This window comes from Osmerus eperlanus, chromosome 4, assembly GCF_963692335.1.
Source record: "Osmerus eperlanus chromosome 4, fOsmEpe2.1, whole genome shotgun sequence".
In the NCBI taxonomy this organism is placed as follows: domain Eukaryota; kingdom Metazoa; phylum Chordata; class Actinopteri; order Osmeriformes; family Osmeridae; genus Osmerus; species Osmerus eperlanus.
Window position 1 is genome coordinate 14923841 of NC_085021.1, and position 26047 is coordinate 14949887.

General features: G+C 45.4%; 3 protein-coding genes across 5 annotated transcripts; 2 read left to right on the top strand and 1 right to left on the bottom strand.

Annotated features, from left to right (window-relative positions):
* Positions 1 to 64: 64 nt before the first annotated feature.
* On the bottom strand, positions 65 to 13454 carry zgc:162200 (uncharacterized protein LOC558638 homolog). Its single transcript, XM_062459431.1, has 10 exons — positions 13100 to 13454; positions 12170 to 12479; positions 9900 to 10112; positions 9654 to 9806; positions 8329 to 8811; positions 6671 to 7549; positions 6179 to 6358; positions 4985 to 5136; positions 3159 to 3501; positions 65 to 1961 (listed from the first exon to the last, which is right to left on the bottom strand). Exons 2-10 carry the CDS (start codon positions 12410 to 12412, stop codon positions 1956 to 1958), a joined length of 2652 nt encoding a protein of 883 aa, XP_062315415.1. The 5' UTR covers positions 12413 to 12479; positions 13100 to 13454; the 3' UTR covers positions 65 to 1955.
* Positions 13455 to 13619: 165 nt separating this feature from the next.
* On the top strand, positions 13620 to 16316 carry apex2 (APEX nuclease (apurinic/apyrimidinic endonuclease) 2). The gene is made up of 6 exons (XM_062459433.1): positions 13620 to 13991; positions 14127 to 14210; positions 14294 to 14477; positions 14597 to 14740; positions 14832 to 14901; positions 15014 to 16316. The coding sequence occupies exons 1-6, from the start codon at positions 13877 to 13879 to the stop codon at positions 16148 to 16150; spliced, it is 1734 nt and encodes a 577-aa protein (XP_062315417.1). The 5' UTR covers positions 13620 to 13876; the 3' UTR covers positions 16151 to 16316.
* Positions 16317 to 17106: 790 nt separating this feature from the next.
* slc38a5a (solute carrier family 38 member 5a) lies at positions 17107 to 25111 on the top strand. 3 transcript variants are annotated; one of them, XM_062459439.1, is made up of 16 exons: positions 17107 to 17125; positions 20493 to 20632; positions 20769 to 20853; positions 21076 to 21191; positions 22141 to 22214; positions 22329 to 22421; positions 22545 to 22626; positions 22792 to 22874; positions 23169 to 23227; positions 23419 to 23577; positions 23663 to 23742; positions 23943 to 24043; positions 24216 to 24340; positions 24520 to 24664; positions 24766 to 24869; positions 24992 to 25111. In XM_062459439.1, exons 2-16 carry the CDS (start codon positions 20592 to 20594, stop codon positions 25094 to 25096), a joined length of 1452 nt encoding a protein of 483 aa, XP_062315423.1. In that variant the 5' UTR covers positions 17107 to 17125; positions 20493 to 20591; the 3' UTR covers positions 25097 to 25111. The 3 variants fall into 3 exon arrangements, with proteins under 3 accessions (XP_062315423.1, XP_062315421.1, XP_062315422.1); XM_062459437.1 differs by lacking the exon at positions 17107 to 17125 and adding an exon at positions 18607 to 18762; XM_062459438.1 differs by lacking the exon at positions 17107 to 17125 and adding an exon at positions 18892 to 18911.
* Positions 25112 to 26047: the final 936 nt, after the last annotated feature.

The following is a 26047-nucleotide window of genomic DNA, read 5'->3' on the forward strand; positions in this document are numbered from 1 at the left end:
CATTTTGTGTTTACATTTTATCGTACAAATGCAGAGGGTTAGAATCTCAACAAGACAACACCAATAAATTTGCACAGGGTGTGGCTTTATTCTTCATGACATCAGTAGTTCACAGGTCAATCAATGGAAGGTACATAAACAAAAAAATGGAGGACCATTTCAATTGGAGTATTATGTATGGTGACATACCTTCTACAACATTGGACAAAAAAGGCAGACCACATAAATATACTTGTCAAAAATTGAGTTTGATATGATTATCACATATCATACAAACACATTAAATGTGAAGAAAATTAAATATACAACTTAAACTAATCAGTGCTAAATTAGTCTCAACAGCAAGCACAGACAACACCTCCATAATCTTTTCAAATACACTAACACATTGTAACTTCTACAGTGCTGAAACTTTTTTTTAAGTGATCTTGTCTGAAACAGAGTGACCAGAGGAAAACCAAGGCACTGGAATTTATCACAGGAATCACATAATTTAGGAAAGCACTCTCCTTTCCTGACCCATATCATTTAAACCAAATTATTAGTATAAGTTAATGAATTATTTTTCTTCAGTTATAAAAAAACAAAACAAGAATCACTGTTACTTTAGATGTCCAAAACATGTACTACTGTAGATACCTTGATGGGCTCAAAGGCTTGAGTGATTATGACCTCCCATTGACCCTGTACAGCGTGAAGCCGGCATTGTAGCATCAGCAAGCTCAAGGTCAGACACTTTTCCAAACCACAAACCTAGAACCAGATTATTTTACATCTCAACCAAAACCACACAGGGTCCAACGGCACCTGTTCCTAGACCAGTGGGTTTGAGGCATCTTGTACTGCCCTAGGAGTTTCAGAGCATCTGACTAGATCAATCCTTAACTAAGAACTGTCAGTTTAATTGTGTCAAGTCAGACACTCAGGACCAACTCCATGTCCCTTAACCTGAAGCAACTCTGTTGACAGAAAGTGTGGAGGTCAAGAACAGCCTGGGCTCTAGTCTACCGCAGCTCGGTACCGCCCTCGACTACCTGCATAGCTTGGAAGTTTCAACATGCCCTTCAAATAAAGTTTGTACTTCATGAATCCATTGGTAACTAGCCTGAGGTGGTAAAGATATGGCTGTGTCTCTTCCATCAGTGATGTGACCACTGACTGTGTGGCTAGGTTGCAGCTCAACAGTCTGAGGTATCACAGGGTTAAGGGATCTAACAGTACTTCCAGTAGAAAATGCTAAGAGCGAAAGTAATACGCCTCAAGATAACAGAATTGATTTACATCAAGTCGCTCAAGAAGGCTGTTGTGTTTGTAAAAAGCCCATTTGACCTGGCTAGTTGTCATGGGAGCAGCATGGAGCTAAGGGGTTGCAGGGGCTAAGAGGCCCAAGGAGGCCTTGTCATGATGGCGCCAGGCTAAAGGCAGTTACTAGTGTCAAATGATGTAGACTAGCGTCCACACAGAAACAGACGCTTGCATAAAACAACCAGCATGCAAACACATTGTGGAACACATGACAGGGTTGTTATTAGACAAACACAATGGCGTATCAGTCTGGTAGCCCAAAGAAATGGTGAATACTTCACATAAAAACACTTTGTAAAAATACTCTCCTCTCATGAGAGCACACACCCACAAATCCTGGGATGGACTATCAGACTACAAGATGGAACTGAAGCTCTCCAGGATAGACACACAAGCTCGGGAGAGGCAGGGTGCCAGCCACTGCTCCTTCAGCGCTCCTCTCCAGGCTGCATGCAGGGCAGGCACCTCCCTCCACATGGAGAGGGCAGAGATGGGGGGGGGGGGGGGCTCTGTTAGTCCATCGGTCTGATGATGTGGGAATGTGGCGTCAGGTCAGAGGTGGACAGGAGATCTTGGGGTCAGGAGAGGGCGGGTCGACAAACACTGGTCCTTACGGGGGAGAGAGGGGTTGGGGTGATGGAGGATGCTTCTCATCTCTGCAGAGACAAGGTGACACAGAGACAGAAAGAAAAAAAAGCACGTTTAGTACTGTAACCGAAACAGACTGAGGGGATGAGGGACATTAATCCAAACAAAACAGACAACATCAAGCACCCCTGGCAGAGACAACAGGAAAGAGCCAATAAGCCACTTAAGAGGTTAGAAGCTGCGGGTAAATGCTAGTCATGTCAGTTGAATGTAAATTTAGGATGAGTTGTCACTTCTAGTTTGTCTACCTCTTCTAACCTGGATAACCTTGAACTCTTAAGACGTACTTGCACGTTTCCTGTACACGCTAGAAAGGGCTGAACTGTTCCTCGACAGCGCTAACGGTTTACGAATTCCAACTACACCGAGGCAGCATGCGTCGATCAGCCCATAGGAGCTTGGAACAGCGCTAACGGTTTACGAATTCCAACTACACCGAGGCAGCATGCGTCGATCAGCCCATAGGAGCTTGGAACTTGCTGATGTCAACACGCGCCTCATCGCCTGCGGGAGGATCTAGATTGTGAGTTTCGGGTCTTGGCCTGTCTGGGCTGGGAATCATATCTTGCCCTGCCACTGTTATCGTGGGCTTCCTCAGGGGCCCTGCTGCTGGAGCGGGAGGCCTGCCTCCTCCCCCTGCTACTGCTCTGAGCCGCCTGGGGGTCGTGGACGGAGAGGGCGGGGGCTCTGGGGCACCTGGCGGCCGGCGGAGGGCCAGCGTGTGAAGAGGCCGAGGTGGGGTGGCCCCCTGACGAGGCTCGCACCGAGCTGGACCTGCTGAGGCCGGGGTCTGCCGTGGGCCGTTTCCTACGCACAGAAAGCTCCACCGTCGGTATTAAGTGGGGCTTGAGCCCCGGTTTAACAGCGCCCTGGGCTCCGCGAGCCGGAGCACTCGAAAAGGTGAAACTTTCTATCGATTTGGAAGAAGATGCGTGGAGACTGACAGTAGAGGAAGACACAGACGGAGACGTGATAAACGTGTCTTCACGACTAGGGGCAGAGGCCCTCCTGCCCGCGGAGTCTGTCCTGCTGATCGTGTGGCTTAAGGCGGCGCTGCCGGGAGAGCTGGCCGAGCCCCCGAAAACATCAGAGACGCTACGGCTCCGTATGAAAGTGGCGTCGCGGGAAAGGCCCCCACCTCTGCGGCGGCGGCGGGGAGCCCTGTGGGAGGAAGGGGAAGGCTGGGGGAGGGAGGAGGTTCTTACGGGGCTGCTGTGGAGGCTGCGGGTCAGGGCCCGGAGGTGGTGGCTGGCCACGGTGGGGACCGGGCTGGAGCGGGGGCTGTTCCTCAGGTGGCGGTTGGGGCTGCCCCGGGGGCTCCGGGGGGCCCTGCCGGACTTGGTGCCCAGCTCCTTGGCCCTGGAGCGGCGGGGGCTGTTGTTGAGGCTCCGGGGGCACAGGGGGGCCTCCAGGTCCTCCAGGCGCTGGGTCAGGGCCAGCTTCTGCTGGATGGCCATGCGCAGCAGGGAGTTCAGGGTCTTCTTCTCGTCCTCGGCTGCTGCCAGCTGCCTCTGCATCTCATCCAGCTGGGTGACATACTGATCACACCTGACACACACACACACACACACGCCATGCACATAAGAGATACACATTACAGTAACACATCACACAGACAAGAGACACAAAAAGATTCCAAGATAACCACAGCAGAGTAGACTTGGAGGGCGGTAGAGTGCTAGAGTGGACACAAGATGGAAGAAAGATCAAAGAATTTCTGAACAAGTTTAAACGTCTCAGTGCCGTGACGATGGTTGGTCTAATGGAACAGTTCATCTGGATGTACACAAGGTGGCTCCATCACACAGTGTTTCTCAAGTTCAGGCCTGAAAGGTCTCAAGTCCTAAGAGCCGGACAGACCGCAGACAGCACACCACTACCTCTTCCTCCAGACACAATGATCTGAAGATAATCAAACGTCAGCTCATTACTGTGTCTGGGGAGGTTGGGGCCAGCTTATGTCCTCATACATCTGAAAGCCTCTTCCACACTGTTAAGTAGGTACTTTACAGATCCCAAAGAGATATTGAAGCGTTACCAACAGAAACTGTACGTAAATAGTTTACCAATAAAAAGACACAAAAGATACAGGACTTGATAGGACTTTACGCAACATGTACTAGATGTACACGGGGATCGACGTATATATCCAAAACAAAAACAATTTAGCAAGGTGACACACGTACAAATAATTTAACGAGGCAACCCATAGATTACACAGACTACATTAGATGCACTAAACAAAGATTCTTTAACAACTAGTAGTCTCCTTTGTCATCAGCCATCAGAGCTAGCTGTACAGAACAACTCATTACTCATTCTTCCATTTTACTCCTGTTCCACTGGATGTGTCAGCCCCACAGTGGCTTTCCCAGCATGGTTTAACAAACAGAAAAACATAAATCCTTCTGCATTACCAAACACACAAAACGAACGACACACACACAGAAGCTCACATGCCAGACAAACATACAACTGGCAGCAAACACTCAAATCCCCACGTGAGGAGGAGACTAAGCTGTGACCCATGTCCAGTTCTGCTAACCCAGGCCAAGCAGAGAGAGCCTCTGCTCAGAGGGAGGCCTGAGGACCTGGTGGCCTGTCCTGTCCCTGGTCAGGTCAGCCCAGACACCCTCAGGCCGTACATGGGTGCATGTGTGTCCTAATCTGCACGTGGGCCCCAGGATAGTCTAGAGAGACAGGGCTAAGAGCCATGTAATCTGATTAGATGACACTAGTGAAATAGCTGTCCTCTTGTCCCTGACGTGCCATGTCTGTGCTGTTGCACTCCCTGGCTACTTCAGCAACATAAACACTAGACATGAGGTATTAGCTGCCGCTAAGCAGTTAGCATATCCAGTCTTCCAAGGCATCTGGGAATGGTTACCAGGCTGGAACAGAGGCCTGGGTGTATGACTTCTGCGGACACCAGATAAGTGTAACCCAGCATGGCGAGGGAGCATGTATTACTAATTAATATGCTGTGTTAGTATTAGTGGAAACCAAGGAATAGAAGAAGAAGTTGGCCCACCTGCTGGCGAACATGACGCGTAGAGAGGAGAAGGTGGCCGCGTCCTCCTTCAGGGCCTTGAGCTCGTTCCTCAGCTTCACCATGGTCTCAGACACCATGCTCTTCTCAGTCTCATACTTGGTCTTCAGGTTGGACAGAGCCAACTCTGCCGTCTGGAATTAAAAACTGCGTTACAGCGGGCACGACTCTACGCTCTCTAGCACGCACAGCTAATCGGCTTTCTCTACACGACAGAACCATTACCATGGGCACATCCACCGTACCTGTATCTGACAGGGTAGAAAGCTAATCTGATTCTAGTAACCTTGCTTGGAGAAAGCTCACTGAGCAGTAAGCAGACCCGAGCGGTATGACATTCAGGTCTGTATCTCCAAGAATCAAGTTCATTCTCATGTCACGGTGCAAGATATACACTAGCTTCCGATTTTTATGAACTTGCTTGGTCCCAGTCTGCCTGCCAGTGGACATGGGGGGTCATGGAGACGCAGACAGCTGGCATCAGAGGCTGCCTGCTGAGGGAGCAGCACTGCAGAGGATTTGCCAGAGTGCAAGTGAACGTGTGTGTCTGAGAGAGTGACAGTGAAGGGCTTGGAATAAGCAGGTCACACACTGCCGGAGGCTCAGGAAGGGGGGGAGGGAGGGGGGGTGGGGGGAGAGCGGCGGTGAAGGCTGAGGTAATATTGCGGAGAAGGACTCCGTCACACTTCACTGCAGAAGCCTCAGCTGTCTGACAGGCCTCCGGAGAACAGCTAGTCGTATCACAAACAAACAGAACATAACAGATTTTGCGGTTTTCTACTGAAAGTCTCAGTATGGGGGCATGAGCCTGGCCAGAGAGATCCCAGCCAGCTGGAACGTGAGGCGAAAGCAATGCTCTCACTGCACAGATAAAGAGCTTTACTTACAAGGCAAAAAACGAACACAGAAAACTAAACCTGATTGGCTCATTAGGAAAACGTTGTATTCTGTATTGTCCTTGATCAGAGGATTACAGTGGCTGTGCAGGTCATGAACAGGTCAGACTGGTCTCAGCCCACATCCACTGAACACCATGACTACAGCCCCGAGGCTACTACTTACATATACACATTCATCCCCTAGGTTACTACTAACAACAGCTTGCTCATTATCAGAGTATGTGAACTGGCTAATTGGCCCCGTGTGTGTGTGTGTGTGCTGGCTGGAGAGGTGTACCTGTTTGTTGGCTTTGAGGACAGTCCTGAGGGTAGCGATCTGCTCCCTCTTGGTGCTGAGCAGAGACTTGAGCTTCAGCACCTCCTCCAGGAGGGCATCGGCGTCCCTGTCCGAGTCGCTGCCGCAGGCCGCTGACGGAGCGGGCAGCGTGCCCCTCTGGCGGCACAGATCCACCGCCACCTGAGGGCACAGACAACCAGGCATAGCTCACGTCATACTGGGAGCCATAAACTTGGCATGTGAAACCTCTTCCCCTAAACGTCAACAGAGATAAAGCCATACATCAATTGTGTCCATGCTAAATACTACACCATAACTCATCTCTGGTATTAGTGGGCCCTGGGCAGTAAACTCGGCTTCCCCACACATGCCAGGAACTGGATAATCTGTTTTATGGCTCTCAGAGAGGACTGGAGCAGGCCGACGTGTAACCTAGTTACATGTGCAGCTTTTACTACGTTCGAATGCTGTGGAGGAAGTCAGGCACCCTACCTGGAGGTGTTTGATCTGGCAACGGATGACCACCACCAGGTTGCGCACGTTGGAGGGGTCCCTGAAGTCCAGGGTGGGGGAGCCGGGGCAGGCGGGGACGGCTGCCGAGGAGGAGTCCCCGCTGCCCGACACGCCCGCGCTGTCCCCCTCCGCCCCCTGCTGCACCGCCTTCCCAAACAGGTCGTTGGAGCGCCGCTTCCTCTGCGAGTGGTGGTGGGGGTGGACGTGGTGGTGGTGGGACCTCCCTCCGCCCCGGGCGCCCTCGCGGTAGTAGTCCAAGGTGACCCGTTTGGGCGTCAGGTTGTTGCAGACGCAGATGTGGTGGTAGAGGTTGGCCAGCTCCTCCGAGAAGGCCAGCAGCTCCTCCTGCGCCACGCTCAGGTGGCCCTCCGAGTCCGTGGCCACCTTCCGCGTGGCTCCGATCTCCTTCTCCAGCTCGCTGATGCGCTCCTGGTCCTGCCGGCTGGACTTGATGCACTGGCGGATCTTCTCGGCCAGCTCCTGGGCCTCGCCCCTCCAGCGCTCCTTCTCCTGCCTGCAGCGCTGCTCCAGGGAGGCGTAGCGGACCCCCGCCTGGGACAGCTCCTCCCTCAGCTTCAGCAGCTCCTCGCTGGCCGCGCGCATGCGGCACTCCAGCACCTCCGTGCTCTTGGTGTCCAGCTCGTAGTAGTCCGCCCCGTCCCCCTGCTCGCCGTCCCCCAGGCCGTCGGGCCGCTCCCCTGCCTTCTGCAGGGGCGGGCTGTGCTGCTGGGCGGACTCCAGCTTCTGGGTCAGACAGCCCACCTTCACCTCCTGCTCACTCAGGGCCTCCTTGGAGATGATGAGCTGCTGCTGGAGTTCCTGGACTGTGCTGGTCAGGCCGGCCTTGTCCCTCTCCGCCTGGCGGGAGACACAGAGGAGTACCGATTAGAGCACAAGCTACATGATCTGATTTGTGTACATGGAGATTCAAGTGGCAAGCACAGGAAGCTTGTTCCTTCATTTTGAGGCTGGCTTGATAGAACAGGCACCATCAGCACTAAGCTAAATCCAACTTAAAGCTTGATCGCACACCTTCCCCTCAGGTTTGGAAACCCTAAACAGGCATTTCACCCTCCACTTCCTTTTATCCTCATGAATTATTCAGGTGATGACACAGACTGAAACCACTCAACTCCAGTCTAAAACAACATCTGCTGGGCAACACAACACCAATCCCAGCTAAGTGCATAATCAATTATACATCTCTTGAAACAAGTTATCTGGATTAACACCATATAATATTAGGATGACATTGAGACATTGCAATAGTTTGAAAAGCGCAGTATGGAAATGGCAACGCTGTTTCAATGTTAGCTGATGGTAAAGTAACATGAACCTATGATACCATGCAGGATGTGGTGTACAACAGGAAGCAGCAGGTCAGCTTTATCTTTAAACGCACACACACTAAGAGCTCAGTCATGCAGAACTAACCCTTCTAACTACCCACATCTCCCTATATATAGGGCACTGAAAACTAGGGCCGCCCAGCAGATGGGGCTGGGAGGATAGATATTACAACAACTGGATATCACCATCATGTCAACCATATTGGTTTATATTGTACTGTTTATATGGACGGTGTATAACTAACATGGCACAAGGCCTGGAATGGGGCCTGGTGTCGAGCTGCATACCTGCAGAAGTTGCTGTTTGAGTTTCTGGCTGTCTGAGAGGTGAAGCTCACTCAGCAGGTCAGACACCAGGCCTGGGGCCGGGGGCCGCAGAAACACGTCACTGTTCCTCGGGGTGGAGAACAGATGGGCACGGCCATTGGTTTTCGAGCCCCCCAGGGGAGGAACGAGAGGCAGCGGGGCGGTCCCAGAGACGAGGCCGTTGTTGTAGCCGCTGTCGTCTCCCTCCCCGTCTCCTCCCCGGTCCAGCTGCTCCAGCTGCAGCTCCAGGTTGCCCACCGAGTCGAAGGGGTTGATGGCCAGGGAGGAGAGCTCCCTCCTCAGGCTGTTCTTCTGCTCCCTCTCCTCCTTCAGAGCCTCCAGGGCTTCGTCCAGCTGCCGCTCGGCGATCTGCCGGAGCCGCGCCGCCTCGTCCAGCTGGGCCCGCAGATCCTCCTGCTCCTCATCCTTCTGGGTCAGCTCCAGCTTCACCGCCTCAAACTCCACCTGTGCTCCGCAACGCCCAACACAGGGACAAAGACATGGGGTCAGGGTGACACTGCGTGTGTGACTGTGTACTTCACGCGACGGAGGTCACTAACAACAAGCAACTCCTATAACCCAGTATCAACACTTCCAGTTGCTTATGGCGACTGTTGACATGAGTCATTAGTGAACTGCAACCTCCCACCAGCAAGATGGCATTGTCCTGCATCCACTGAGCTGTCCCCACAACAATGAGTGTCTGTGTCCCAATGATCTACATGGGAAACAGTAGTCACAAGGCACTGACAACCAGACACATAACACCAGACAAGGCTGACCTCTCATTTATAACCCAGTCTTAACCAGTAGAGGATTCAAATAAGAACACAGTAACAAATAAATAGAACCGATAACAGACCAGTTGGGAACCTGAACACTGTCCTGTAGTCACCTGATTTCTGTCATTGTCGACTATGTTTACACGCAAAAAAAAAGCTAATATTGCTATTAAGCCGTTTCCATGGCTAAGGAAAAGATACTTCCAGACTAGTATTTCTGTTTACATGCATCCATGCATACATATGTCCTTCGGCTACGCCCTTTAAATCACTTTATTTAAAAGTAGATGTGCTTCTCCTTCCAACCAGAAACGTGGGCTTTTCTTTTGGGCATCTCTACCCCAGCCTTGCAAACTGCTTGCTAGTTATTATTAGTTTGCATGTAAACGTAGTCAGTGTCTCTCATTTAGCAATTAATATGTGTCTCGAATGGTTATACAGTAAACTGTTCTTGCTGGTTCTGAATGGGAACTGCGAGGGTAGCGGTGGTTGTGAGAACATGGAGGGCTGTAGAGAAAGTCCTACCTGATTTTCCTTCAGCACAGACACCTGCTTCTGCAAGGAGATGTTCTCCTCCTCCAGCTCGCTGTTGTCCTGCAACTGACGAGCCTCCCGGACCTTGTACTCCTTCATATCATCCCTCATGTGGCCCTTCTCCGCCTCCACACCCTCAAACTCCTGAGGAGTGCACACATTACAGGTCCCATTGTCATTCCCAAATGGCATAACCTTGATGCACAGTTCCTCGGAATGAATAGATATGAGCCAAACCTTCTTCAGTTGAGTGGAGAGGCCTCCGAGGCGATCGATCTCAGCATGGGCGTTTCCTAGAGCGACACGCGCCAGCTTCAACTCTGCCTGATGCTCCTCTATGCGCGTCGCCATGGCAGCCTCTTTGTTAGCCGTTTCCTGTAGCAGACTCTCCTCCCGGGTCTCTCCAGCAACTACTGCACGCTTCTGGCTGCTCATAGAGTCTGTCAGCAACTACACACACATTCATTTTCATATCAGTCATGTTTTTTTTTTTTACACACACAGATCCCTCACATAGCATATCTGGTCTGTGTTGCAAGATTGGTCAATGGATTCAAAATATATATTTACATTTAGTCATTTAGCAGACGCTCTTATCCAGAGCAACTTACAGTAAGTACAGGGACATTCCCCCGAGGCAAGTAGGGTGAAGTGTCTTGCCCAAGGACACAACGTCAGTTTGCATGACCGGGAATCGAACTGGCAACCTTCGGATTACTAGCTCGATTCCCTCACCACTCAGCCACCTGACTCCCCGTATATATATGGCAGAGCTAGCATGTCAAGAAAGGAACCTAGGAGATGGATTGTTTTGCGTACTAACTCTATACAATGAACTAACCTCCAGACAAGTGAGATGCTGTTTTCACGATCAAGAGAAATGTCCACCTATAATAACCCAATGTGATCGCAAGGTAGCATAGCTCTCCTTTCAGGCAATGTGCTATCAAACCCGTTCATGGACAGGGGTCTTACAAGGGTTTTGAGGTTAGCCATTATGTTGTTCTTCAGCTCTCTCGCAAATGTGATTAGTACTTGTTATGGCTGGGCCAACCACTCACGCAGCAAAGCCAATTTAAGCATATCCTGTGAGGTGTCTATGCACACCATAGAAACTTTCACATGTGAAATGTTGCATAATAGAGAAATTGAATCAGATGTGACTAATACTGGGAAGTCAGGCAAGAACTGGAAACACATAATATAATTTAAAAACTGTGACCATGATAGGCTGTCTCTATTACATCTTAGCAAGATGCAATAGTGATATTAGACGTTTCCTATTCAGAACTGTTACTGGTTATGTCACTGGACTAGCAGATGAAAAAAAGCCAAAATGCGCCAACGTGATAGATTACAGTTTCATGGGATTTTGTTACATAAACTCACAACAAACTGCCATGCAATTGTTTGCGTGCTGAGATGCTGAATATCTCGCACTAACCGTTAAACCATACACAGAACCACTTACGACTGTTCTTAATTCTAGGTCTTAATGTTGGACATGCTGGACTGGTTTGCATTTAAATATACACTACCGTTCAAAAGTTTGGGGTCACCCAGACAATTCAGACAGTTTTCCATGAAAACGTACACTTTTATTTATCAAATAAGTTGCAAAATGAATAGAAAATATAGTCAAGGCATTTACAAGGTTAGAAATAATTATTTTTATTTGAAATATTAATTTTGTTCTTCAAACTTTGTTTTCGTCAAAGAATGCTCCATTTGCAGCAATTACAGCATTGGAGACCTTTGGCATTCTAATCCTTCTAATCATCCATTAGTCTTCTAAGGTAATTAGCAAACACAATGTACCATTTAAACACTGTAGTGAGAGTTGCTTGAAATGGGCCTCTATACACCTTTTTTTGATTAATTTAATGTTATCTTCATTGAGAAAAAAGTGCTTTTCTTTGAAAAATAAGGACATTTCTAAGTGACCCCAAACTTTTGAACGGTAGTGTAACTCACAGATGCCAAGAAAGACATAGAATACAACCTCAGATGCATCTCTAATGTTATAACTTTAGATGTATTTATCAACATGATAGACTAAATGGTCTGTCCGATGAGTAGTTCCAAGGAGTTTTCACTGAACCTTCTCATTGACATGCCTATGACACTAGGCACCGCAAGCTCATGTAACAGAAATACCATTTCCTGGCATTAGGCCTACCATTAGGATCATTGGTATTGAGCAGTACAGCTAAGAGCCTCATCTATGTTTCTTAGCAGCCAACAGTAACCCTTTTGTCTGCCTGCAGTAATCCAAGGTTGGTGGTCACTGCAGAGCTCTGAGTGACTGGTACTGGCTCACACAGCCTTTACAGGGATATAGTAAAATGTAATAGTCCTACTTCAAGTGTAAACCAGTGGTCCTCTTTGAAACAAAAGCTCCTATGTATGAGCTGGCATCAGTACAGCTATGGCGCTCTTCTAACTGGTTAGATCTGATGACATCTTTATGGCTTGTCCAATCAATTACTAACAGTGGGTGTGCTAACCTCTTTGATCTGCTGCAGCTCCTGTTTGAGGGCCTCATATTCCTCTTCCAGCTGGGTGTGTTTGCTCTTGAGCAAGGAGCTCTCCTCCAGCACCACTAGGCCATACCGAGCAGCCTGCAACTTCTCTTCGTTGGCTTCTTGGAGCTCCAGTGTCAGACGCTCCACTTCTGCCCTCAGATCCCTACTCCCCATTTCGGTCTCTTCTTCATCTGCCCCCACAGAGTCGGCCTCTTCCTCCAGCATCTTGTCTGGTCTGGTCACCCAAAGACTCAATGGGACACCTTCAATCCTCCCGCCTCATTACTCCACACTGTGGCGCAGAATAAACACACACGTTTGCAGTTAAAAGGCATTCCTTAATGAAATCCTTTTCAGCACTTTCTCATTAAACATTATCTAGCATTAACTGTTTGCAATTTGGTAGCTACTGTAGTAGCCTCACGACGTCACAGTAAAAATAACGGATACTAATGGATTGTAAAATGTTTTCTATATAGTAACTGGCTGTCATGTGGAATGAGATAACATAGAAAATGTCATTCGGTTTCAGCCAGCCATTCACTATCGTGTGTAGCTATATTAACTAACATATGTTTAATATGTATGGCTAGCTAACTCCATCTTCTCAAATGTACTGTAGCTAGCTAGCAGGTTGTATGCCAGATTATACAGTACCCAACGGTGTCTATATTTTATTGATAGGCCTAGACCTACCTTGCTCACATAACTGCAGACATTATAAAGCATAAGTCAAAACTGATCTCTTTCATCAAGTCGAAAGACAAATTACCAGCACATTCATCTCATCACTTTAAATTGGGGCACACACCACCGACGTGATAGCAAGCTGGCTAATTTCGTTTGCCGATAATAATGGACCAAATAAATCCAGCTAACTTAAGCTAAGAAGCTATTTAGTTAGCTACTCACCCCCGATCTTGTTTGTACGCGTAAACGATGTGTATATCCAGGGCCGCTACCTAACTTTATGTAATATGTACTAGTTTCATAAACGAGTAACAGCTAATCTTCGCTAACTAAATAGCCGAGCCGGTCTGTAAGCACCTGCCCCTCCTCGATCAACCTCCGTTCTTGGTCTGCACTGTCTCTACACCACCTAAAAACTGAAAACGTGACGTCAATATCCGATCTGTCCCGAGGAAAGCAAGCTGCTTCTGCGAAAGTGTCAATCACTTTGAATCACTTATCTTCGGTAACATATTGTTATCCCTATTTGTTATGTATCGGTATTCAGCTGCGAAAAAATGACACATTTATGGTATAAATCCATATCAATCTAACCGTAGGGAATTCTAATATTTTATACTTAGCCCACCCCCTGCAAGAGATGGATTGGTACGAAAATGCAAGCGCCGCTAGACAAGAGACCAATCAACGATTGCTCGCCCAATTCTAATTTCATCTGTGGACCAATCGTGACGTTCGTTTTTGCGCGAGCGCAGTAGCAGGTCCTCTTAGGAAAGTGGATGTACACACAATGTACTTCGGTCTTGCTCTTCAAAACGAACATTCCTACAAATTTTACGATACATTTCTCTAACTATTGTGCAGTATCGGCCTACTGACCAGTTTGTTTTTATCAGGGTTAGACTCAAAGACTCGTTTTTTTGGCATCTTCTGTGCACAGTAATCACTGCTCAATGTAAAATTTATTCTTACGTGAGTAAGTTCGACTTGCTCAAAACCATGAGGATTGTTACATGGAACATAAATGGCATAAGGACGTTAAAAGGTGGAATTAAAAAGGCTCTTGACTCATTGGATGCTGACATTGTCTGTGTCCAGGAAACAAAAGTGACGAGTAAGTTAGCTACAGAGACGTAAAACATATTGACGTTCTACTAAAAATCATGCATTCATATCTTCAATACCTATCTGCCTTAAACAAAATATGGCAATTTCAGCCATCTGCTCTTTTCTCCTCTTGCTGTAATAGGAGATTTACTTGACGAAAGGACAGCGGTTGTAGAGGGCTACAACTCCTATTTCAGCTTCAGTCGTGGGCGCAGTGGTTATTCAGGTTGGTGCCAACAGTGTTTGCCACTCATGGATGTCTAAAGTGTCAGTGCACATCATTAAATCACAATGTTCTGTCTTTTCTAGGGGTTGCAACATATTGTAAAGACAGCGCCTCACCATTTTCTGCAGAAGAAGGTCTGACAGGCCTGTTGAACACCAGCCATGAGGGTACTGTTGGCAGTTATGGGAACCAGAGAGAGTTTTCCAGTGAGGAATTGCAGCTGTTGGACAACGAGGGGCGGGCTGTCATTACACAGCACAAAGTCATGTACGATGGGGAAAAAATGCTCCTTTTAATAAATTCAGCTATTACCAAAAATTATTGGTTGTCTGACGGACTGTAACAGTATGCGCATTATCCATGCATGCTTTCTTGCATCGATGTAGGTTTGAAAACCAGCCTCAGACACTTACAGTTGTCAATGTATACTGCCCACGGGCAGACCCAGAGAAGCCAGAGCGGAAGCAGTTCAAACTGCAGTTCTACAAGCTGCTCCAGCATCGGGCAGAGGCCATTCTGAAGGCTGGAAGGTAAAAGTCAAAGCTGGTTTGATATTTTCTTTCTTTAACTCATCCTCTCATTCTTGTTCTCAACATCGTCTTTCTTTATCAATTCCTACAGCCATGTGATCGTGTTGGGGGATGTGAATACTGCTCACCGACCTGTCGATCACTGTGACCCTGATGACATCGTAAGTGGGGGAATCAGACATCCTTCAAAAGACTTTACTTTGACATTTTCACCCATTCCTGATTTATATAGTCCTTCTAAAATGACCCTTTCTCTCTGTTTAAATTCAACAGAATGATTTTGAAGGTAATCCGGGTAGAAAGTGGCTGAATGGCTTCCTCCTTAATGATGGTGAGGAAGATGATGTTGAGGGTGATGACAATTCTTGCGAGAACAAAACTGGAAAGTTTGTGGATACGTTCCGTCATTTCCATCCCAAGCGCACCAATGCCTTTACGTGCTGGTCCACTCTCACTGGAGCACGGCAGACCAACTATGGCACACGCATTGACTACATCTTTGCCGACTCCCTGTTGGTCAAGGGCCAGTTTGTGGCTGCAGACATCATGCCAGAGATGGAGGGGTCAGATCACTGCCCTGTGTGGGGGCACCTCAGCTGCTCCCTCCTGCCAAGCTCCAAGCTACCCCCCCTCTGTACCCGCCACCTGCCTGAGTTTGCTGGCAAGCAGCAGAAACTCTCCCGCTTTCTGGTCAAAGTAGAAAAGCAGGCTGCCAAGGAAACCTCCAGAGATCAAGCCCCGCTGCCCAGCTCTCAAGAGGCAGGAGAGACCCAGGAGAACCTGATTCCTCAAGGATCTGGGAACAGGTGTGGGATGAAACGGACTCCGACAGAAGAGTCTGGACTTTCCAAGGGAAAAAAGAGTAAGACAGTGAAGGCTCCCTTAAAGGCTCCCTCAAAACCTCAGGGCAGCCTGCTTGCCTTTTTCAAGCCCAAATCCACACAGGTGGTCCCACCCATGCAGGCCTCTGTGAGCCAGTGTATCAAGAACTCTGAGAAAACTGAGGTCAGAGAAGGACAAGCTACAGGGCCAGATGGACCCTCGGTCAACAGCATGGATCCTGAAGGTGCTCAATCTGTCTGTTTGGGTAAAAGAGATCCACCCCCCTTCAGCACCCCACAGGACACTGTTGATCGTCAGAAGCAGGGGCCGGATAAGCCCCTGACCTCAGCCTCAACAGTAGAACCATGTGTAAAGGGGGCTCCACTAGGCTTTTGGAAGACAGTTCTGCATGGCCCCCCCCAACCTCCACCCTGCAAGACTCACAGGGAACCCTGCGTGCTCCGCACCGTCAAGAAGGCAGGACCAAACATGGGCAGGCAGTTCTTCGTGTGTGCCCGCCCTCAGGGACACACCTCCAACCCAGAGGCTCGCTGTAACTTCTTTGCATGGGTGGACAAAGGAAAATAGCGCTGTGTCTATATCTACTGTAGGGACATAAAGATTTTCCTGACTGAATAAGCATCCTGCTCAGAAACAAATTGTCCAACTCCAAATTGTCACTAGTAAGATATTTTTTATTTGTTTATTTGTTTTGTTTTTGTCTTTAGAATAAACTCTTTATTTTTGAAATGTTGGTGCATTCTCTCGTTTTTGTTTTGAGAAGAAGGAATGAGTGGATATTTGCTTGTTTCATCATCTTCCCATAGTGGATGTTGCATTACAAAGAAGATTCAAAAATGGAGTTTTGTCTGTAATTTAGAATTAATTTGAAGATTGGGGATGGTAAATACTAGAACTTGAAAATACCATGGTATTCCCCTTTTTTAAGACCATGTTACTAACTGTCTCCACTAGATGGCAGTGGCTCAAAGACATTGACAAAGACAATACATGATCCAATAGCTCAGTACTCTTGTGATTTGGTCTGATGAGGTTGTGCCAATGTTGGGCAATAACTCAAGTATTTGAATGTATGTTCTTAGAAAAATGAGCATGTTGAAAACTATTTGGCATTAACTCAATTTCATCCATGTTAACCTGTTTCAAACAGGTTAATTAAGAATAACGTGCTCTAAATATTTGATTGGTTTGTTTATTCTATCAGTGATATTATGGTCTTGTCAGTAGTGTTAATGTTTCTACAGTAGATGTAGTTTTTCCTTTGTGTGTGATACTTCGAGTTCATATTTCCTTGATGTCACAAGGCCTTGTTCTACTAAGAACCAGGGGTGACATAACAGGAAATGTCCCCAAGCGCGCAATTTTTTCCCCCTCCTTCTTCCTCTTACTATTCTTCAATTTGTGGCGCCATACATAGTTATATACAGTACACTAGGATATTCTCAAAAGCATTTGGAAGGGAAGCAGTGTTGCAGGAAAATACAGTAGGATTGTAGGACATTATTCCCTGCCTATTTCAATACTTGCCAACTCAGAGAAGAGGTTAGTAAAATGATGTGTATGTCGCCATGTCTATGAAACCATGTTGCAGTGTCTGCCATGTGGGTCATCACGTTAGCTTACACCTTGATTGTTGTAATAATGGCAAGTTATTGTGAACCTTTTTGGTTGTATACATAATCATATAATAATATAGTTTTGTACAATCCACAAACCAATTGTTTCCATTCATTGTGATCTCTTTGTGAGGTAGGTCAGTTTGAGACCTTTATTCAGGTTTATCTGATCACATTAGCAATGTGTGATTCTCCATAATTCAAAATGAAGATAAATGACAGAAAAAACATTTCTGTATGTAAACAATGTTTATAAGTCTGTTTTATTCTACCATTACTGATATTAATCCTCCCAGACTGTAGGTGGCAACCTTTTTGAATAGGCCATAACAGACCTTTTCTTACTGCATTTCCTGGAACAGTATTCTGTGTTGATTAAAGGAAAGGGGGGGGGGGGTGTTGCTGGAGTATAGAGGCCTGGCACCTATCTGAGTGAACAATGTTGAACTTTATCGCCAAACCAGAGTAGATATACTCAAAACAATGTGGCTCAACTTCAGATTAAATAGTGCTCTTAGCCCAGAGAGTCTTTGTGTCTTTATACAGAATCTGTAAGGCATGGTGAGCAGTGACAGTCTGATTCTCTACATCACTTCCTGTATAAGACAACTAGAGACTCCTGCTTTATGCCATCTGTCTTTTATTAGATGAGTTATCTAGATGGATGGAAGGATGGATAAATAAATAAATACAATTGATAGATGGATTGATCAAAATAAATAGATTGATATAAAGAAATAGATAGTTACTTTATTCATCCCTTGGGCAAAATGTGCAATCAAGGTCCATATTTCTGTATCAGTGGTGGTTAAAAAGTAAAAGTAGGCAGGGTTGTGATGAGTGGGATTAGACCCATATGTGCCAGTTTACTGCCTGCTGAGGGTAACTCAATCCTATCGGTGTTTCCGAACACCTAATTATTCGTCTTTGTCCATGTGCATTGGAGTGTTGACGTGCTGAATGTTTACAGATTAAGCAGAATCACATGCTGGTAGTCTTAAAAAAGCTTTTAACTCCTAATCTAATTAACGATACCGTGTCTCACCCACGGCCTCACAGAACACACCTCAAATGACTCCAGACCCCTTTTTACTACCAGGGTCATTCTGTAGTACTTTGTTATAATTGAGAAGCTGTCCATTCATTGTATGCTTACTGGTAAAAGAAAACGAAAAAAAACAAAACATTTTGTTTACATATTATATTGTTCTTTTATATATCTTACTTTCCTAACCCTAACCACATAATCAAAGGATCTCTCTTAAATGCAGTTTAACATCTGATATTAAACTAGTATATCCATAGAATGATGAGTAGGATCCGTCAAACGTAACCTAACAACCTGTGGCTGGTTTAGCAAAGGGTTAAATATGGGTGTTCCCTTCTCTCCCTTACTCCCTCTCAGGCAAGTCCTAAGCTTTCCCTCTCTTTATCTCTGTCCTCTTATTTATATCGAGGAGCTTTGGAGAGGAACAACTCCTTATTGTTGAACAGGATATATACATGTTGTGGATGTGGATTTTAAAGGGATATTTCTGACATTTCATAGTGAGAAGAGTCAAGGTAAGTTGCTCAGTGAATTGTGTGTGGGAACTGCCATGTGTGGAGGAAGTGGAAGGTAAACCGTCAATAGAAAGGCAGTCTTGCATCAGACAAGAACCATGTGCTCTATGAATACTGAGGCTATGTCTGCAGTTACTTGAACAGGAAAAGTGAGTAGATATGTTCTAGTTACCACAATATGGTATATTTAACATAGTTTACTATACTCATTTACTTGAGTATGCATACATCACTCTACCTATTTCTTTGACTGGAGGTTTGAGAACTGAAAACCGATTCATTTTCTCGTGACTAAATTAGTAGAAGTAGTATACATTTGCCTTCTTAGCCAATAAGTAACATGTTGATGTTTTACTATGTGTGTATCTACAAAGATGTGTATGTGAGAGTGCTGCTGCTCATCAGAGTGCTGCTCCTCTCAGGTGACTTTTATCACTCTGCACATGAGGGTATCATTCAATTAAAGACTGATATGAAATAAGACAACCTGATTTCTTGCCTTATGTGGCCAATAAGTCAGAAGTTGATAAAGCATGTTACCAATTTGTCTTAGTGTCCAGTAACTAACATTACTAATATTTCTTAGTAATGAACATGTCCATCATCACCAATAGGTTACTGTGTCCTCCCTGTTTTATTGGTATTGCGGTTTCTGGATGTTTTAAATAAGAATGTATTTAAGATAAGTGTGTTAGTCTGACCTTATCCTATAACCATAGTACTAGGGCTAGACAGATCAGTGTTAGCCTCAAAACAGGAGCCCATTGTTGATGTTTTTTGCATGGAGTCCTGCTCTTAGACCAGAAACGCTAGTGATCTCTACTTGAATGGGTTCAAGGGTTAAGGAAGTTGACAAATACTGTACCCCTTTGATGTGAAATACTTAGGTTGGCATTGGCATAGTGGCAGTGCATGTTTGGTGTTCTCAAGGATCAGATGTGAGACCGTGAGGTCAGTCTGGCCCAAAGAGATCTGGCCTGTGACCTAGTAGCAACCTGGAGTACTAACGAGCACAGGAACTGCTTTCCTGCCTACTTGATGTTGCCCAGAGCAGATTAGTTCAACATAAGTCCTTTCACAACATTTGTTATTTAAAGCATTTCCTGTCACATAAGCTCCAACTGGCTTTACATTTCCCTGCTGAACAAGTAGGATAACTACTTTATAACGCTAGATTTTTCCAGTGGGATATTAACTCTACAAACCTCCCTGACTTATGAAGAGGTTACGCTTGTTGATCAGGGTTTTGCCCCTAAGAGGCTTGGGATGGTGGCCTACTCCAGGCCTTATTTACAGTACATATCTCAAGACATAACAAGTTCTCCAGTGTTCATTTTACTGTTCTGCATAATTCATCAGTCATGTGTATCCCATTGATGTCAATATGGAAAGAATGATTGAATGATTGAAGCAGCTTCCGTAGTCGCAGATTTGTGTTAATTTAATGCAGTCCTGTGACATCATGACTTCATTGATGTTATTAGACTTGTTCCATTTCCCTCAACCTAGCCTCGTCATGCATAGATGCAACAGAGGATTGAGTTCACATAATTCAAATGATTGTGGGTGACTAATGTCCATTTCTGCAGTATTCTGAGCCCCAGATGCAAGCTCACCTGTCCTTTGTTACTTGCTATTATGCCTCATCAAAATGTATATAGCATCTATTCTAAATAATAAATATAGTGCAATCTGGGCTGTACATTAAATAAAAACATCTTCTCCCACAGGCTCCATTTGAGTCTTGATTCACCTAAAGGAGGTACTGTCAATCCCAGAGGAACTTCATTATCAGTCCATATTTCTTCTTCTTATCCCTGAAAACGAGAATGGAGCTACAGAAAATGAATGGCCATCAGTGCATGGATGGGTAGGTGTCTATCTCAAACACGGAGCACTGCAGAAGATGCAGGAGTACACAAATCTCATACCGCATCCCATATGCAGTTTATGACTTTGTTTAATTCTCTGTGTATTTATGATGTATAATGTTGGTTTTTGTAAAGGTTTGATGGGCTGGAGAGCATGGCAGAGCGTGATGAGTTCCTGCCTCACAAGAGTGGAGGGAAGAAGGAATCCCAGTTCACAGATGTGAGTGGAGGAGTTTTGCCTGAGTTCAAAGGTTCTTTGTGTGGACATCTGTGTAGTAGGAAGCCATTCTATGTATGCATTCGCTAAATGTTTATTACATGAAGCAAATGGGAGCATACAATGATCATATTAATGTATAGGTAACTGTGCTAGTTACAGAAGCACCTTCCATTTCTGAAGAATCCTAGATATGTGATTCTGATTATTCCTGTTCCACCATAGTTTGAGGGGAAGACTTCCTTTGGCATGTCCATTTTCAACCTCAGCAATGCTATCATGGGCAGTGGGATTCTGGGACTGGCGTACGGTATGGCAAATACTGGAATCATCCTGTTCATGTGAGTAAACCTGCAAAGTGCGCTTTTCTGTGTGAGAAGTACAGTCTATACCCAATAGGGTTATAAATTGGCTTTGTATGGTATGTGACAATAATCTCTAGAGAATATCCAGACCACTGCCCTTCTTGCCAGTGGATCCATCAAGTACAAACTTCTGTTTGCGTTACAAGAATAGTGTAGGAATGTATGAGTGTGTATGTGGCCCATTTGTTTATAGATGAGTACACATTCCCCTTAAATCAGATCTGAGGAGTTAAAAATAGTTTATAGTGATCAGATCAAAGGCATGTCTCCCTGGATCAGACCTGTCCAGTGTTGTGGGGGAGGGGACAAGTCAGACAGGTTGTGGGGGAGGGGCACAGCATTCTGTCCTTTGTGGGCCAATAACTTCCTAGGTCTACTTGCCCTGTATGGGTTATTCTTTCTAATATGTTTAACCTATCAATGACTTTCAGTTTTTAATTATTTCATTCATATATAGCTGTTTTAGTTTGCATTTCAAATAACATTAATCTGGACACACTGCATACTGTGAAGCTACATTGTTACAATCATATCTTCATGCCATGCAAGAAGCTGCAACAACAGACCACTGCATGAAATACCACTGGAAAATTAGGCAATTTAAGCAATTTCACAAGTTTTTGAACAACTCGTAAATCCATCTGTCCCAGCTTGCGTAATAGCTAGGTTTTCTTCCTCAAACATTTCTATGAAATGATGTTCATTTGGTGGTTTGTTGGACAGTGGATGTATATATGTATAAGAAAAATGAAGAGTAATTTGTATGAGTTCAGAATGAACATTCAAGTCCTTTGGTGTTTGGTTCCGACTACCATCAGTGTATCTGTGGTGTGCTGCTGCAGAAAGAGAGGGTCATGTGTCTGAAGCAGTGCTTGAATCACTTTATGACTTGACTCTTACCTACTTTATTCTTGTGTGTTTTCAGCGTCCTGTTGACATTCATCGCTATTCTATCAGCATATTCCATCCACCTCCTCCTAAAATGTGCAGGAGTTGTAGGTAGGAATTATGTTGTTTACTATGATGTTTCTGTTTTAAAACATTTGGACTTGGAAAATCATGTTTGTGTGTGTATGTGTGTGTGTGTGTGTTTGTGTGTGTATGCGTTTACAGGAATACGTGCCTATGAGCAGCTGGGGAACCGGGCGTTTGGATCGCCAGGCAAAGTTGTGGCTGCTGTTATCATAACGGTGCACAACATTGGAGGTATGGTGTCATTTCCAGTGTCACAACATGGTGATGTAGTGAAGCAAGAAAATTGAGAACACATTGTACCTGTTGGATTTTTAATCTTCTCTATGACTCAAAACAGGTGGTTCTGTCTTTCAGCAATGTCCAGCTACCTCTTCATTGTGAAATCTGAGCTTCCACTGGTCATTCAGGCCTTCCTTGGCCAGCATGAAAACACAGGGTGAGTGTCTGGGGCTTGGAAGGCATCTGGCTTCTAACTGCCATTAATATCTATGTACATTCTAACTTTATATATTATGTAAAGAGGCGTGTACAGTGTTACTGTAGTTGGTACCGATAGAAAGGTCACCAGCTTAGTATCTGACTTGTCTGTCTTGTCTGTCAGAGAGTGGTTCTTGCAAGGAAATTATCTGATCATCATCGTAAGCGCCTGCATCATCTTTCCACTTGCACTCATGCGACAGCTCGGTATGTCCATCGGTCATCATCACCCTTTCCATCCCTCGCTGTACTGTGATGGCATTCATGTTTCATCCCATTCTCTTCATCACATTTGTTTACTTTCTTTAAAAGAAGGTCATTCACTTGCATTCCAAGAAATAGAAATACAACTTAACATATTGTTTTCCTTTGTCTGTCTGGGGTAAAATCCCTGTCATTCTGTTGGCTATATCTAACAGACACGTAGTCTGTTGACATGTCTATGACCTTGATGTCATCCACCTCCTAACCACCTGCTGTGATGTGTTCATTACCCTCCAGGTTACCTGGGCTACACCAGTGGATTCTCCCTCTCCTGCATGGTTTTCTTCCTGATCTCGGTGAGCGTTGCCTCATGGTACTGTCCTGTTGTATAGCAATGATATACATGACCTAAAACACCTTGTCTACACGGGAACAACCCCCGTCAGCGGCATAGGTTTCATCATACACATTTAGCACTGTGAGATGTATTTGTCAAATTGTGGAAAATATATGCACTTGACTTGAACCAGTTTGTGTTTCCCACCAGGTGATCTACAAGAAGTTCCACATCCCCTGTCCACTGGAGAATAGCTATACCAATGACTCTATATACAGTGACAGTCATTCGAATCACTCCTTCTTTCATGATCACAACAAAACCGAAGATGACTCTTGTGAAGCCAAGCTGATAACCATCAACCCAGAGGTAGGAAAGGAGGCCATCCTGTCAGGAGCTATTTGCTGGTACTCACCAGAACAACTCATTCAAATGTTGTTTGTTTGTCCTCTAGACAGCCTACACCATTCCCATCCTGGCTTTCGCCTTTGTCTGTCACCCAGAGGTGCTGCCCATTTACACAGAACTACGAGAGTAAGTCTGAAACTTCTGAGATCTAGTTCTATAGTTGAATTAGCATGTCGTTTACGCTTTCAGAATTCTCAAAGCAGATTGATTGACAGTATTCATGATTTCACTCATTAGACATTCTCCTTCAGTGTTTATTTTAGGAATGGAATGTGGACCAGCATAGCAGAATGACTCATTTGATCTGTGCTTTCTCTAAACTCTAGTGCTACCAAGAAACGCATGCAGACCGTGGCCAACATATCCATCCTGGCAATGTTTGTTATGTACTTGCTAACTGCTCTCTTTGGTTACCTCACCTTTTATGGTAAGACATATCAATAAGTCCATGTGATCTTCTCAGACAGATGAGCTTGCTCTTACCGGAGATTTAAGGAATGAAGCATTATACACACTGTTTTCAAATTGCATACATAGTGTATACATCTTAAAGTGCTTGCGTCATGAAGTATGACATGTCTTGGTTGGTTTGTCTGTAGTCGCAGTAGAGTCGGAACTCCTTCACACCTACAGTTCCGTTGACCCATTGGATACACTGATCCTGTGTGTCCGTCTGGCTGTGCTGGTCGCTGTCACCCTGACCGTTCCAGTGGTGCTCTTCCCAGTGAGAACACTTGTCATAGCACTCAGCTCAACTGTAGAAGAACCAGTATAACTGTTCACACTTGAAACACCACAGTTCCGGGAAGTTGTTTACAAAACAATTGACCAATTCTCTAGTTTGTTCAGTAATGTAACTCCACCCTGATGAAGCCTCTTGTCTTGTTCTCCCTCCCTCCCCAGATCCGCAGGGCTCTTCTCCAGCTGCTGTTCCCTGAGAAGCCCTTCCACTGGGCCAGACACATCTGCATTGCCATCTGCCTCCTCTTCATCGTCAACCTGCTCGTCATCTTTGTGCCCAACATCCGAGACATCTTCGGTCTCATTGGTATGTCTACAGAGACTAAATGGCTGGCTGCCTGGCTAGTAGTTTACTTGGGTTTCTAACACGTAACATGCTGTAACGCCCCTTCCCCCTGCTGTCTCCAGGAGCCACCTCTGCACCTAGCCTCATCTTCATCCTCCCTGGAATCTTCTACATCCGGATCATTCCTGAAGAACAGGAACCTTTAAAATCCAGACCAAAGATTCAGGTAGCCCACAGACTGATGGTTTAACTTTGATTATCAGTAACATTTAACAGTCAAGGTTGTATGCATTGTAGTATTCTGGTATTCATCTCATCTCCCTCTTCCTTTTCCTTCTCCTCGCACAGGCTGCATGTTTTACTGCATTAGGGTTTGTCTTCATGGTGATGAGCCTATCCTTCATTATCTTTGACTGGGTGACTGGACAGGCACGGAGCGGAGGTGGGCACTAGCAGCTGAGACTCCCAGACAGTAGAGAGGGAGTACCCACCACATGCCAAGCCAAGCACTCCCAGTCATCACATTCACCCTATACCTACCCTGTGACAAACCAAAGCCTAAAACACTAGCAGAAAAATGGGAAGAACATGTTCCCCTCAAGAAAAACAACACTCCTGTGTTGTAAACGGCTGAAGTTCAGAATTGTTATCACACATCCAGCAGCACACAGAGGTTTTGTTATCAGATAGCCACTGTAGTAAATAGATACAGTATATAGAATATATTTAGGGAACCAACACAATTCCTAATTTTCAGGAAGGTGTTATGAGGCACTAGCCAAGTTTCGGTGAGAGCCGACAACCTAAATCATGAATGATGTGAAAAAGAGTCACACAAGAATAACTACTTAGGTGTAATTTCAGTTTTATAATGGTGCAGAATATTTGTGTAGGTGTACCCACAAATGGCTCCACCATTGCCAAAGTATGTCCTATGTAATATTTACCTCCCTTTAAATAACTGTTTTCACACATAAAGAAACAGATCTGGTGTTCTGGGATGCATATTTATTATAAGTTCAAAGTCAAATTTGTTATGTATGTTTCGTATATACAACTCTCCCTGACTTTCCATGAATTGTGTTATTGTTATTTGATACTTCATGCTTCTAAGACCTTTCCATTTGATCTGCTGTATCTGTGCAAATTCAACCATAACGCAATCAACATGTGTAGCCCTACCTGTATGATCACACTACCGCCTCCCATCATGGACTACTGAATTAGAGTGAACATTTGTTTTGATGTTTATATTTTGGTCCTATTTGGAAACTTGAAATCAATGATACATTAGGTATATGCTATTATATTTACCATTGTGCTTAGACCAACATCCCTAAATACTGTTACCATTAAAAACAGCAGATATTATAGGAATTTCATGAATTGCAATGCAACAGGTAT